The sequence below is a fragment of the Eretmochelys imbricata genome, chromosome 13 (genome assembly GCF_965152235.1).
Source record: "Eretmochelys imbricata isolate rEreImb1 chromosome 13, rEreImb1.hap1, whole genome shotgun sequence".
In the NCBI taxonomy this organism is placed as follows: Eukaryota; Metazoa; Chordata; order Testudines; family Cheloniidae; genus Eretmochelys; species Eretmochelys imbricata.
In genome coordinates, this window is record NC_135584.1 from 24,947,474 (window position 1) to 24,962,558 (window position 15,085).

Sequence of the window (15,085 nt, forward strand, 5' to 3'; positions counted from 1 at the left end):
CCCTAGCACAGTGGGGTCCTGGTCCATGACTTGGGCTCCTAGCTGCTACTGCAACACAAATAATAAATAGTAATAAAACACTGACTCCCCCAGCAGCAAAGAGATCTGCAGCATAAATAGCACTATGGACTCGTTCCCCATGAGAAACAGAAGGAAATGGAAGAAAATTCAAGTTGGCCTCATGGCAAAGGTGAACCAGGGCAGGAGCAAAGCAAAGTTACTGCCCAGCTTCAAAGGGAGAGTCACAAAAACTGGAGAGAAAACAAATGGAATGTTATCAAAAGCTACTTGAGAATGTCCCGTTGAAAGAGCATTAAATACCCACCCCCAAAGCAGTGAAATATGCTGGGAAAATTCTCTTCAATTGCTAAGAAAAGGGAAAATGAGTCATTCCTCTAAAACGAGCATGTGTGTGCTCACGTATGTGAGAGAAGGGGTGTGCGCAGGCAGCTTATTTCTTATGAGATCACCAAAATTTCTGATCTTGGTTTCTTGAGCAGCACCACCATCCCTCAGCCCCCACACCTTCTCTCCGGTACCTCATCGGTCCTGAAACACACACACACACACATCATCCTATGGAACAGGGTCAGTCAGAAGCACTTGAAGGGCAGGGGGGTCATCCCATCTCAAATCCGCATTCTGTCCTTTTAAAAGCATCAGTAGGAGAGAGCATTGGTCAGCAGTACCCCGACTGGAGCTCCCCCGCCAGGCCGGAGGAGAAGTGTAACAGGGCAGGGGAAGAGAAAGACAGAAAGAGATGGGTTTGGTACAAGGACAGAGAAGGTGACTCAGAGAGAGAAGGAGCGTGCAGGATTTTACAACTGCTGCAGTGGGGAAGGTCTCTGCTCCAGTGAGCCAGACAGACAACTTGGCAGCTGCAGTGCTGAGGGCAGTCCCAGGCTGTGGGGCATGGTCACTTTAAGGTGTCGTCGGCATTTTTGAACATGAGGATGGCGTTGTAGATCTTGAGTGCTGGGCCTAGTTTGACGCTCATAATCTTGACGATGTCGGCCTGTGTCAGCAGAAGGAACGCCTCCCCGTCAATCATCTGCAGGAGAGATGTGGGTGGGTCCAGCATGTACACCATGCTCACGGGAAATCTGGATTCCAGAGCTGCCCATCCCCACTCCCACCCCTCAGGGCTGTGTGCTCAAACAAGAAGCATGCCCTTCAAAGCCCTTCATGCCCTTCAAAGGTGGCTCTTGGGATGGACTAGCTAGGGATGTTACAAGCACGGGACATATGATCTTGCCTCTTCTCAGTGAAAAGCCCAGCCTCCTCCCCAGCCACATCACACTAGGAGGCTGGTAAGTGGCAATGGAAAATGGTGCCACAGAAGGTAAAAATGCAGCCATCTACTAGACAGGGTGGGGTGCTTCTAGCAACCGAAGCATCCAGAGTCAACCGGCCCCAGCAGCTCTGCACAAGTGTCTGAGTAATTCTCTCTGCCAACGAGTCTGGGTCAGACGTGCTCCGTGTGTGGGTCAAAATCTTTGCAACCACTGGAGCTGCAAACACAGCCTGGGATGTGGGACTCCAGCTGGGCACGTAATCCCCAGTAACAGAGATCCAGCAACAGGAACTGAGGGAGGGGGTGGTGGACCTGGGACTAAGCAGACCCATCGGCCTTTTGGGAGAAGGCTGCAGCACTGCCTACAGAGCAGCTCTGCTTCTGCTCCCCCACAGACCCCTTGGAGCTCTCCTACCCCAAGACCCCATTCACAGGGGACTAGACTTGCCCCATACGTGGAGTGTCACCAGATCTATCTATTGACTATATCTGAATAGATCCATGAGGTGCCTTATGTGCACGATAGTCAGACAGACGTCTGAGGTCACTATCAGTGGGTTCTGCTGTAATCGGCCGCTGGTGCTATCCCAAACAAATGCTCTTAAGGACTGTTGCTTTAATAGCAACAGGGCAGAGTCCCAAAGGCTGGTGGCAGGAAACCATGTAGGCAGCCTGTTCTCCCACCCCCCTCCAACTGCAAATGGGCTTCCTTTGTTCCCCTCACCGACGCACTGAGCCCCATTCCCCTTACCTCATCTTTGAAGAGTTTGGCTTGGTCCTCGCAACCTGTTAGCGTCTGAACAAAGCTAAAGACCTTCGGAAGAGACAAGGAGGGAAACACAGAACCAGGGAATTAGCTTGCCTGAAATTCCACCAGCAGAGCTCCCTTTTCAGGGTCTAAGAGGACATGCCACAGAGCTAGGAGTCTCCAGAATTCTGCATGCCCTGCTCCAGCCAAGATCTGCTGCTTTCTGTATAACCCATGGGTCGAACGGGATGCAAAGAACCTTTTATTCTAGCATACTTGAGTGGAGATGCCTGCTGTCCACAGAAAAGCAACACAGGACAGCAGGTACCTCACAAATACACTCACGAAACAATGGGCCCTGGAGCATTTGGGGCCAAGGCCTTAGATCTCTGACAACAGAGCGCAATGCGAGGCAGCATGGCGAGAGTGTCCGAGAGTGGCTGGGTGGAGGAGTACGGCAGTGTTTATCAAAAGCAGCAGGCGTTAATAAGGAGCTCAGATAGAACTGTGTGTAGGAAGGGGTTGGGATTGACTCTTGGCTCTTTCTCTGCTGATTTGAGGTTTATGTTTCGACTTTAAGTTGTCACTTACCAAAAAGAAAAAGAAAAAAAGAAAAAAACAAACTGATTTATTGGAAAATGTGTAATAAAATAAATAAGTAAATAGCTGGCTGCTGGCCATGTCCTTGCACAGCCTCAAGCGACAGGTTCTAGCCAAGCTGAAAACTGCTCATCACATGAGAAGAGCGGTACCTCTCAATCAGACCAGTGGCTGGGATGAGTGGGGGCAGCGAGACTGAGTCTGTGAGATGAGTGGTTCACAGGGAGCAGAGAGCTGGGAGGAATCGGAGGCTGCGGAACCTGTACAACTCCCACTGGCAACCCTCCCTGATTCCCTCCTGGGGGAAAAGGACACCCTCGCCGTCTCCTAACCCTGACACGAACCACAGCGCGTGAGCATGCCAGGGAGGGCCTGTGCACACAATGAGCCATGTGCACTGGGGGATCTGCACATCTGCCTTTGGAAATCTGACCCTATATTTCTTTCATGTTGTTCTACATTTTTCTCTGCTTTATCAGTCCTCCCTGAAACCCCCTCACCTCATCAATGGTCCACTTGGCCACAGTAGCTGCTGTGATGCCAGCCACCCCTGGCAGGAGTTTGCAGTGTTGCTCCCAACAGAGGGACAGGGAGCGGTCAGGGTGAGCAGATAAGGCCGACATGAAGAGGGACTGGTGCATATTGTCCGAGGAAATAGCTGGCAAAGAAATTCAAAATGTTACACAAGGTGGAGGGCCAAGGAAATCCAGCCTCATCCTGAAGGTCCTACAATGCCTGAAAGAAGTGCTGAGGAGGCATCGGGGCTGAAGGCAGAAGCTGGAGGGGTTTCAGGTATCAGATAAGAACAGTTTGTGCTGTGCTAACTATTGCTAAACAGACGGCATTCTTCTCCGATACAGCAGAACCTCAACCGTGTCAGAATAAAGAGATATGATCAAGATTTCTATTGTGATGGTGTCTTTTTTATTAGAGAGACAAAGTGGATCAGATAATATCTTTTATTGGGCCAACTTCTGTTGGTGAAAGAAACAAATTTTTGAGCTTACACAGAGCTCTTCTTCAGGTCTGGGAAAGGTACTCCAGGCCTGAAGAAGAGCTCTGTGTAAGCTCAAAAATTTGTTTCTTTCACCAACAGAAGTTGGTCCAATAAAAGATATTACCTGACCCACTTTGTCTTTCTAATATCCTGAGACCAGTATGGCTACAGTAGCACTGGAAATCTATCATGACATGATTGAGGTTACGCTGTATCAGAGAGAAAAAACTCTATTTAGCAATAGTTAATGCAGAACAAACTGCTCTTATTCAACTTGATCATGTCCCTCTATTACAAGAGGTACATATATTTTACAAGTACATATGTAAGGACAATTTATCTCTCTCTCTCTCTCTCCTTACTTGGGTTACCATTAGTTAAACTGAGAAGAATTTAAAGATCTGATTTACCTTTTGCATTTTACTTACAGTAGATTTGGGCTGTGACACTAGACTGGTCAGTTTCACTTTCTGTTTATAGCTGGTGTCACTTTCTGCTTTTCCTGCACTAGACCCTGGCTGTTGTGTTGTAGGTTCCCAGCATGAGGCAGGGGTATGTTTACATTCAAAAAGTTGGTTTCGTGAACTTTTTTTTTGTTAATTATGAAAACCCTTCTGTTCAACAGTCCGTTTTGCAAACACCCACCCACCAACTTTCATTTCAAACCAAAGCTGAATTTCATGCCGAACTCTGTCCCTTTAAGTTTTTACCAAGGTTGGTCTCTTCCCTCACTAAACGAGTTTACTAAGGACTTTCCTGAGTTCAGTGATCTCATTTGTTTCACTCATTCAGAATTCTGGAGGAGGGCTCTAGGCATGGCCATTGTCAGATCAGCTCTTGCTGTAAAAGCTGCTATTGTCCCCTAGTGGCCACTCAGCAGCTCATTCTGCTCACAGTGATAATGCACAAAGGGATGGCATGGAATTAGCTTGCAGGTTGTGGCATGAAAGATTAAAAAAACATTCCACTACATTTGGATATATTGGTCAGATGCTGAAATATCGGCAAACCCTCTGGTGGTAAGAGGGGGGACTGCAGGGCAGAAAGAGGGAAAGAAAAGAGCTGGACTGGGAATATATTCAAAGATGCCAGTAAGCATTCATGTCAGCCAACTACAGTGAAGGGGCACTGCTACAAGGTGCGGGGTTGCATTTTACAATCAGTATACATGCAGAAGGAGCCACATTCTTCATTGGTAGAAATCAGGGTAGCCCCACTGAAGTCATGGACAGCTATGTCCATTTACATCACCTGCGGACCTGGCCCCACATCCTGATCTTCACTTTGGTCTCTATTTCCAATCCCAGGGCCGTCCAGCCAAGGCACACCAGCCATTCCAAGGCCACCCCCACGGGTTCAGCACAGGATCCTTCCCAGTCTCTCCTGCTGACTTGGAATGAACATACTGCCTGGGCAAGTGCCTGGTTGGCAGCCCTGCAGAGCGAAGCTTTCTGCATCCACAGAACAGGGATAGCAGGAGCAGCCCCAGTGGCAGCGTCTCCAGACTGCTTTGCCAATGTGCCTTGCTCAGTCCCGCCGCCTGGGCTCTAGCCATGAGGGTGGCTCATTCTTTGGCCTCTCAGCTGAGACTGCCAACAGAGCTGGATTTTTTGTTGGTGGTGATGCAACCTGCCCACCAGGAAATGGACCAGTGCTCACCAACTCATTGCACAGAGGCCACCAAAGAGCCTTCAGTGTTGAGGCTTGCTGCTGACCTGGGCCAATCTGGTGATATTGGGGTCAAAATCTTTCTAACCCCTTCCCAAGCCCTGAGGCCACCCTGACCCTCCCCACTCCATGAAAAGACAGCAGCATGGGGAAAAGCTGCTTACTTTGGAAGTCTTCCTGCTGGATCTTCCGATACTTTGGAGGTCGCCCTCTAGAAAGATGAGAGAGGATTTATTTGCAAGCTGTCTGCTTTACCATTTCAGAGGTGCTGCAGGAACCAGCGTGTGTTCATTAACTGAACCACCTGTCGGCACAGCGAGGACAGCACCGTCAAATGACCGACCACAGTACAAATCCCTTAGCAGGTATCGAACCAAGGACTTCTAAGGCTATGTCTACACTTGTGATTATAACGGTTATATGTGCATTGTTGTGCCATAACCCGCTATTGTCCACATCTGAAGCAGGTTCCTGAAGGACAGTGTAGTGCAGGAAAGCTAACACGAATGGGGAGTCTGGGTATGTACATGACAGTGCTGTGGCATGGCCCCAGACCTGTTCTACAGCCCAGTGTGCACATGGACAAGGGGTGTGTACCAGGTCCACCAGCCCCATTCCCACCATGGATTGATACCTTTGCTGCTTCACCCTTTCCCAAATCTAAAGATCCCTAACTCCGTTGCCAGCGGTAGTAGCAACCTGCGCTGAGCTCTTAAGATGAGTTCTCCCTCAAATTGTATTAATTAGCACCGGCAACCATGGCTTATGCTCCAAGAGCTGCAATATGGTCTGCAGAGCACACGCGGGTGCTGATCAATGTGTGGTCAGAGTACACCGCCCTCCACGACTTCACCCGGATCAGCAGGAACACACACCTCTACTGGAAGGTTTCACGGAGGCGGCATTCACCAAACTCCATCCCAGTGCCAGGAGCACATGAAGCCCCTCAGGCTCCTGTACTGAAGGGTGAAGGACTCCAACAATTGCTCCAGGAGAGGCCCTAACACATGACTCTGCTATGATGAGCTGGCCCGGGTGCTCTCCGGGTCTGTGAGAAGTGAGCCTGAACTGAATCATGACCCCTCCTCAGCTTTGCTGGCCTCAGACAATGGGAAGCTGATGAGGGGCAAGGCAATGAGGCAGCAGGGACCACGGGGGAAGTCCCGGAGACCTGGAGGAACAGGAGTGTGGGATTCTGCACCTTGACCCCTGAGCAGCCTGAGGGGGACCCCGAGCCATGAAAGGAACCAGAATCTGAGACTGGTAAATTACAATAAATCCCCAGGTTTCAGAGTAACAGCCGTGTTAGTCTGTATTCGCAAAAAGAAAAGGAGTGCTTGTGGCACCTTAGAGACTAACAAATTTATTTGAGCATAAGCTTTCGTGAGCTACAGCTCACTTCATTGGATGCATACTGTGGAAACTGCAGAAGACATTATATACACAGAGACCATGAAACAATACCTCCTCCCACCCCACTCTCCTGCTGGTAATAGCTATCCAACTATACTCTCAGCCCAGCAGAAGCAGCTGTCCTATCTCGGGGCCTCTCCTTCTGCCCCTCCACCCCCACGAACATGATACAGTTCTGTGGTGACCTAGAATCCTATTTTCGACGTCTCCGACTCAAGGAATATTTCCAAAATACCTCTGAACAACATACTAATCCACAGAGGCCTCCCTACCAACATTACAAAAAGAAGGATTCTAGGTGGACTCCTCCTGAAGGTCGAAACAGCAGACTGGACTTCTACATAGAATGCTTCCGCCGACATGCACGGGCTGAAATTGTGGAAAAGCAGCATCACTTGCCCCATAACCTCAGCTGTGCAGAACACAATGCCATCCACAGCCTCAGAAACAACTCTGACATCATAATCAAAAAGGCTGACAAAGGAGGTGCTGTTGTCATCATGATAGGTCGGAATATGAGCAAGAGGCTGCTCGGCAGCTCTCCAGCACCACTTTCTACAAGCCATTACCCTCTGATCCCACTGAGAGTTACCAAAAGCAACTACAGCATTTGCTCAAGAAACTTCCTGAAAAAGCACAAGATCAAATCCGCACAGACACACCCCTGGAACCCCGACCTGGGATATTCTACCCAAGATCCATAAACCTGGAAATCCTGGGCACCCCATCATCTCAGGCATTGGCACCCTGACAGCAGGATTGTCTGGCTATGTAGACTCCCTCCTCAGGCCCTACGCTACCAGCACTCCCAGCTACCTTCGAGACACCACTGACTTCCTGAGGAAACTACAATCCATCGGTGATCTTCCTGATAACACCATCCTGGCCACTATGGATGATGGCCTCTACACCAACATTCCACACAAAGATGGACTACAAGCCGTCAAGAACACTATCCCCGATAATGTCACGGCTAACCTGATGGCTGAACTTTGTGACTTTGTCCTTATCCATAACTATTTTACATTTGGGGACAATGTATACCTTCAGATCAGCGGCACTGCTATGGGTACCTGTATGGCCCCACAGTATGCCAACATTTTTATGGCTGATTTAGAACAATGCTTCCTCAACTCTCGTCCCCTAACGCCCCTATTCTACTTGCGCTATATTGATGACATCTTCATCATCTGGACCCATGGAAAAGAAGCCCTTGAGGAATTCCACCATGATTTCAACAATTTCCATCCCACCATCAACCTCAGCCTGGTCCAGTCCACACAAGAGATCCACTTCCTGGACACGACAGTTTATTGCTAATAAACAATGGTCACATAAACACCACCCTATACCGGAAACCTACTGACCGCTATTCCTACCTACATGCCTCCAGCTTTCACCCTGACCACACCACACGATCCATCGTCTGCAGCCAAGCTCTGCGATACAACCCCATTTGCTCCAACCCCTCAGACAGAGACAAACACCTACAAGATCTCTATCAAGCATTCTTACAACTACAATACCCACCTGCAGAAGTGAAGAAACAGATTGATAGAGCCAGAAGAGTTCCCAGAAGTCACCTACTACAGGACAGGCCTAACAAAGAAAATAACAGAATACCATTAGCCGTCACCTTCAGCCCTCAACTAAAACCCCTCCAACGCATTATTAAGGATCTACAACCTATCCTGAAGGATGACTCAACACTCTCACAAATCTTGGGAGACAGGCCAGTCCTTGCCTACAGACAGCCCCCCAACCTGAAGCAAATACTCACCAACAACCACATACCACACAACAGAACCACTAACCCAGGAACCTATCCTTGCAACAAAGCCCGTTGCCAACTCTGCCCACATATCTATTCAGGGGACACCATCACAGGGCCTAATAACATCAGCCACACTATCAGAGGCTCGTTCACCTGCACATCCACCAATGTGATATATGCCATCATGTGCCAGCAATGCCCCTCTGCCATGTACACTGGTCAAACTGGACAGTCTCTACGCAAAAGAATAAATGGACACAAATCAGATGTCAAGAATTATAACATTCATAAACCAGTCGGAGAACACTTCAATCTCTCTGGTCAAGCAATTACAGACATGAAAGTCGCTATCTTACAACAAAAAAACTTCAAATCCAGACTCCAGTGAGAAACTGCTGAATTGGAATTAATTTGCAAATTGGATAATATTAATTTAGGCTTAAACAGAGACTGGGAGTGGCTAAGTCATTATGAAAGGTAGCCTATTTCCCCTTGTTTTTTCCTAACACCCCCCCCTCAGACATTCTGGTTAAACTTGGATTTATGCTGGAAATGGCCCACCTTGATTATCATACACATTGTAAGGACAGTGGTCGGTTTGGATGAGCTATTGCCAGCAGGAGAGTGAGTTTGTGTGTGGTGGGGGGGAGGGTGAGAAAACCTGGATTTGTGCTGGAAATGGCCCACCTTGATTATCATGCACATTGTAGGGAGAGTGGTCACTTTGGATAAGCTATTACCAGCAGGAGAGTGAGTTTGTGTGTGTGGGTTTTGGGGTGGGGGGGTGAGAAAACCTGGATTTGTGCTGGAAATGGCCCACCTTGATTATCATACACATTGTAAAGAGAGTGGTCACTTTGGATAGGCTATTACCAGCAGGAGAGTGAGTTTGGGGGGTGGGGGGCGGAGGGTGAGAAAACCTGGATTTGTGCTGGAAATGGCCCAACTTGATTGTCATACACATTGTAAGGAGAGTGATCACTTTAGATAAGCTATTACCAGCAGGAGAGCGGGGTGGGAGGAGGTATTGTTTCATGGTCTCTGTGTATATAATAAAAAGAAAAGGAGTACTTGTGGCTTGATGCATACTGTGGATACATCCGATGAAGTGAGCTGTAGCTCACGAAAGCTCATGCTCAAATAAATTGGTTAGTCTCTAAGGTGCCACAAGTACTCCTTTTCTTTTTGCGAATACAGACTAACACGGCTGTTACTCTGAAACCTGTGTATATAATGTCTTCATCGGATGCATACTGTGGAAACTGCAGAAGTGAGCTGTAGCTCACGAAAGCTCATGCTCAGATAAATTGGTTAGTCTCTAAGGTGCCACAAGTACTCCTTTTCTTTTTGCGAATAAATCCCCACGCTCCCTGGAAATATCCCCTCTTGCTCCAGAAACACATGCCTGAAGGCGGCCCCTCATCTGTCCTGCTGCACCCCATATGGCTCCTGAACGAGGCAGAGCTGCAAATCAATGATTTTACTGAAATGCCATGAACCAGTTAAAGCATGTAGTGGGAGCTATAACAGATTATTAACAAGCAGTCACTGTGCCCCGTGTCTGTGCATTTCTCAGTCAGCACTCTGAACAGCGATAGTCCCTGGGCCACGTGGACTGAGGGGGAAGGGAACAGAACAGTTTTATGACATTTATGATTGCTCAAAGACCTCCAAAACACCCCTCCCTCTCTCTTTCCTTCTTGCAAATGGGTGTCGTGCAGAAGGGGGTGGGGTGGTTGGTGGCTTGGGTGGTGGCCCGCCTAGGTCCAGGAAGGGAAAAGGAACCATTTTTCTGACCGAGGAAAGTCAAAGCGGTCCATTCTCCCTGTGTCCATTGCAAATATTTATTACTGTCCCCAGGTCTCTCCTCATGCAAAAAGAAAAGGAGTACTTGTGGCACCTTAGCGACTAACCAATTTATTTAGTCTCTAAGGTGCCACAAGTACTCCTTTTCTTTTTGCGAATACAGACTAACACGGCTGTTACTCTAACTCCTCATGCAAAGTCTCTCTGAAGTAGCCAGGAGAAGCACGAGTGGGTGAAGCATCTGCTCTTGTGGTTCCACAAACACAGCGTCCTATCCCTCAGCAGTGGAGAGGCAACTGGCATGCAGTGTTAATCCAAAAGTTTAGGGAAGAATATACACTTGCGACTGTTTCCCTGCGCCTTTCAATGGTGTTTGCTGGACACAGGGGCCGGACTTGCTGGCAAGGTGAGAAGGTTAGGGGTTGGATGGATGTTTTCTGTGGTTCTCTGTTCCTCTTCCATGGGAGCTCAATCTGCTAGCTGAGAATGCAGTCAGTCAATTGCCTCCCAGGCCTTTAAGCATAATTCAGAAAAATTCTGGTGTAGCAGAAATTCAAGGTGGTTCTTCAGATTTAGTGGCAGGACAAATGTGCTTGGTCCACCTTCGGAGCTCACCAGACTCCTCCACTCAGCATTATGTAGAGGGGTGACCATTAACAGAAGCATCTCTCTGTCACAGATGGCCAGGTTTCCTCCACGAGACTGAAAAGCCCCTTCTCTCTTTTCCATTCCAGTGTCTTGAATGCTGCTAAATTCTCCAGATGATGGCCAGCCATTAAAGAGGAAAAGAGGTAACTAGGAATGTAACCCCTGAAAGGAACCGAACCCCACCCCAACCAGCCCATTGTTGCACTGTCAATTTGAACAACAGTACTGCAGGTAATCTTAACATTTCTGCCCTCAGCTCCTTCCTCGTGGGCTGCAAACGCTGTCTGACGGAAGGAGGCTGTGACAGTAGCGTTCCTGGGATCCTTACAAGTATCAATATTGTGGCCTTCGGCAGCAGAGCTACAATATGTGGGGGGATTCTGGAGGCTCCTTCAAAAGGAGAAATGAAATGGGACGCTGTCCTTGTCTTTGATGTGCCAGGACATTCTATAGGGAGCCCGTTCCAGCAGGAGGAGCAGAGGCAGGGAGAGAAGGACCCTGGAGGACCTGCTCATTGGCACTGACAGAAGGTGTCAGCAGCACTTCGAGTTCTTTGTGCAAGGGAGGAGCAGGCTCTTAGGCGGGAGGAGGCACAGACAAATCAGTTCACGGAGGGGGAGCAATGCCCAGGGAGAATGGGACCACGCACTCATACAGCCACGGGTACAACTGGTGGGGGAAAGCTTTTGGGGCCTGCCACCCTGGCTGCTGCTCCTCTCAGGAACAGGCAGCACTCCTCCTCCATCTGCCACCCAGGCTGCTGCTGAGGTGGTGAATCCCAGCTGCCCCTGACAGGGAGGAGTGTGCTGGACGTGGGGCACAACATCCTCCACTGACACCCAAACCCTCTCACAGGGGAACCCCGAGAGCAAGCAGGAGGGGAACCATGAGCCTGATCCAGTCCCTGTAGCCCAGCCTGCATTCAGTCCCCCAACCCCATGCAGGAGACGTCCCTGTTTGTCCCCCCACACGATATTGTGCAGCCGTTCCCTCCTTGTCAGGGGGAGGGGAAAGAGACTCCCATAGACACTGATGTTTGCCCCCTTGCAGGAGATTTTACCTATTTCTGGTTCATTTGTTACTGTTACAAACTGTTTTAACCCTACATTCGATGTATGTTTGCAAGCAAAAGTTACTGTTCACATCACTCATGTGTGCACCTTGCTTTCCGAGTATGATCAAACATGATATTTCCCACACGTTAGGGATGGGTCAGCAGGATTCACAGCACATGACTGGTGACTTCTTTAAGTGTGTGGTGCCAAAGAAATACAATGAATGCTGTCCCCGCCACTCTTTCCCCCCGCCCCCCACAGCCATGTATTTCCTAATGTTAAAACAAAAAACAACCACAACACAGTTCAAGGGCAATGACCTAAGCTGTGAAATAACTGTTGCTGTCCAAAGCACCGGAATGAAAACCAGAAAATAAATTAACAGCCATAAAAGGTGTTTTAGTTAATGATTTAATAGACAATACAAAAGGAAATGAACAGTGAAGATACATGACACTGAACAGAGCTTTTACCACCCTCCATCCCCACCCTCCAACAAATCGTCACCACTGGCAGCCATGTGTGTACTCATGCATAGCACTGGATAAGTACTGTGAGCAATGGTGTCAGAAAACATTGTGAAGAAGAAATGTGTGAAGCCCCTCCCAAAACCCATACAGAACTGTTTTCAAACGACTTTAACCATGCTTAATTACTCCCCATTAAGCACCGGGACATAGAACAAAACATTGCTCAATGATTACATTCTCTGCAGCACAAAACCACAGCCAGAGGTGTTAACCTTGAGCGCCCTCACCCAATTTTCTGCTTTCAGTTAGTCACTATCAGCTGCAGGGGATCCCAATCCACCAAGGTATGTCAAAATACCAGTATGTGGCAATGCTCTACTGAGCTTTTCCAGCAGCGCCATAGCATCACAATAGTGTCCCTCGGCCCAGTCCCAAGTCACCTTCTGGCTCTATGCTGATCCACAATGTACGAGCAAACAGCATCATGAATTTTCTTTGCCCGCCAGGAACTAGGAGCAGTGTGCACATAGGTGGGTGCCAGCTGCCTGTACAGGCTTTGTGAGCCAGATCTGTCCTGTGCCCACTTGTTCTGGAAGTATTCCCCTTTGGCCTCACATGTTATGCTAGGCACAGCACTCTACAATAATGCAAACTGTGTTGGCTTCATTGGCATCCAGACAGGTTTGCAGGCATCACCAACGAGCTTTCTGCTGCCCAAGGGTGCACTCCACCATCATTCTGCAGCTACTCAGTCTACAGTTGAATTTCCTTTTTCTTGGATTGGAAACGTTGGGGTACAGCTTCCTGAGCCACATTAGAAGCAAGTACATGAGGAATGGGGGGCAAGAAGCACATTGTTTCAGGGGAATAGAGTCCCTTCTTCTCCCCATGGTACAATTCCGATCTCCAGAGCATCCTTGTGTCGTGAACCTTTCCCGTGAGTCCAAGGTTGGTCTTCCACTAAGCCTTGGAGAATTGTGAATAGTAACCTTTATGGTTCACGTATTCACTGACCCTTTTTGGTGGTCAAAGGATTGGGATGTGTTCCATTAATGGCCCCTGCACATTTCAGAAACCTCCTCCTCTGAAATCCCACTATAATTTCAGGGACTTTGGTTATGGCAACTGCCTGTGTGTAGATTATAGTATTGCTATCTTGGCAAACCTGTAAAATCACCACCCTGACAGGTGACTTCCCAACTCCAGACTCTTTTACAACTGAACGATAGCTGGCAGGTGTCGTCAGCTTACAAAAGGGCAATAGCCACCCGGTTCTGTACTGGTATGGTTTTCTGAAAATGAGAGATCTGGCAGTGGAAGGTGGGTGTGAGCTGCTTGTACAACTCCATGAAGCTCTGCTTCTTCATTCGGAAGTTCTGCAGCCACTGGTCATCATCCCAGGTTTCCAAAACAATGTGGTCCCACCACATTGTGCTGGTTCTCCGGGACCAGAAGCAGTAGCCCACTCATGGGCATTCCATTGCTATCCTGCCATTCAATACAACTATTCTATGGGACCAAGTGGATTTTCCTTCACCCTCTCGGTCACCTATGTATCTATCTATCGTCTTCAATTTTTCTGGACACATTCTGTCCAATAGCCAGTACTGGACTACATGAACTTTTGTCAGCAGGAGCAGAACAATATCTTCATAGACTTCCTTCATTTCTTCAGTGCAGTTAGGCAGAAGGGAGAGATAACTGGGAGCTGCTGATGCCAAACGTGTGAAGGTAGCATACAGTACCAGCAAGGCAGTTTCCCAAAATGTCTCCTGTCCTTCACCCCTGCAATAGTAGTGCTATCATCGCATACTGAAAAAGGGCCATGTGGATGCCAGTATATGCCTGTGCACAGAATACACTCACGCTCGGCACAGCACATGTGGTCACTCGGCACGGGTACATGTGCTAGCGGTACCTGGACTATGATCCAGGGAGGCATGCAAATGTAGACATAGCCTAACTCCAAAGCATAGTTTTCTCCCCCCTGAGCTAAAGGACTAACTCCATTAGTCAGGAGCAGCATTACAATAGCTCCCTCAAGCCCCACCTGAGGGGAGGATCCCACAGTCCGTACAAACACACTGCGGGAGGGAGTCCCTGCCCAAAAAAGTTGCCAGTCAAAGCAGATGAAACAGACAAAGAGCAGGAGGAGAAACTGAAGCACATAGAGGTGCCCAAAGTCACCAGCAAAGCCAGGGATAGAACCCATCACTCAGCCCAGTGCCTTGTCCAGTGGGCTGTGCTGCCTCTCATAAGAGCAACATAAGAATATCAGAATGGTCATACTGGGTCAGACCATCTAGCCCAGTATTCTGTCTTTCAACAGTGGCCAATGCCAGGTGCCCCAGAGGGAATGAACAAAACAGGTAATCATCAAGTGCTCCATTCCCTGTTGCCCATTCCCAGCTTCTGGCAAACAGAGGCTAGGGATACCATCCCTGCTCATCCTGGCTAATAACCACTGATGGACCGATCCTCCATGAATGTATCTAGTTCTTTTTTGAACTCTCTTATAGTCTTGGCCTTCACAACATCCTCTGGCAAAGAGTTCCACAGGTTGACTGTGTATTGTGTGAAGAAATACTTCCTTTTATTTGTTTTAAACCTGC

General features: G+C 48.5%; 1 protein-coding gene across 1 annotated transcript in view; it reads right to left on the reverse strand.

Moving 5' to 3' along the window:
• Positions 1-916: 916 nt before the first annotated feature.
• Positions 917-15,085, reverse strand: part of L3MBTL1 (L3MBTL histone methyl-lysine binding protein 1) — a 43,530-nt gene continuing 29,361 nt past the window's right edge. Inside the window, exons 18-21 of the mRNA XM_077832081.1 lie at positions 5,472-5,518; positions 3,143-3,300; positions 2,046-2,108; positions 917-1,051 (exon numbers count right to left, since the gene is read on the reverse strand). Coding sequence (XP_077688207.1) covers positions 917-1,051; positions 2,046-2,108; positions 3,143-3,300; positions 5,472-5,518 — 403 coding nt within the window. The remainder of the gene's footprint in view (positions 1,052-2,045; positions 2,109-3,142; positions 3,301-5,471; positions 5,519-15,085) is intronic.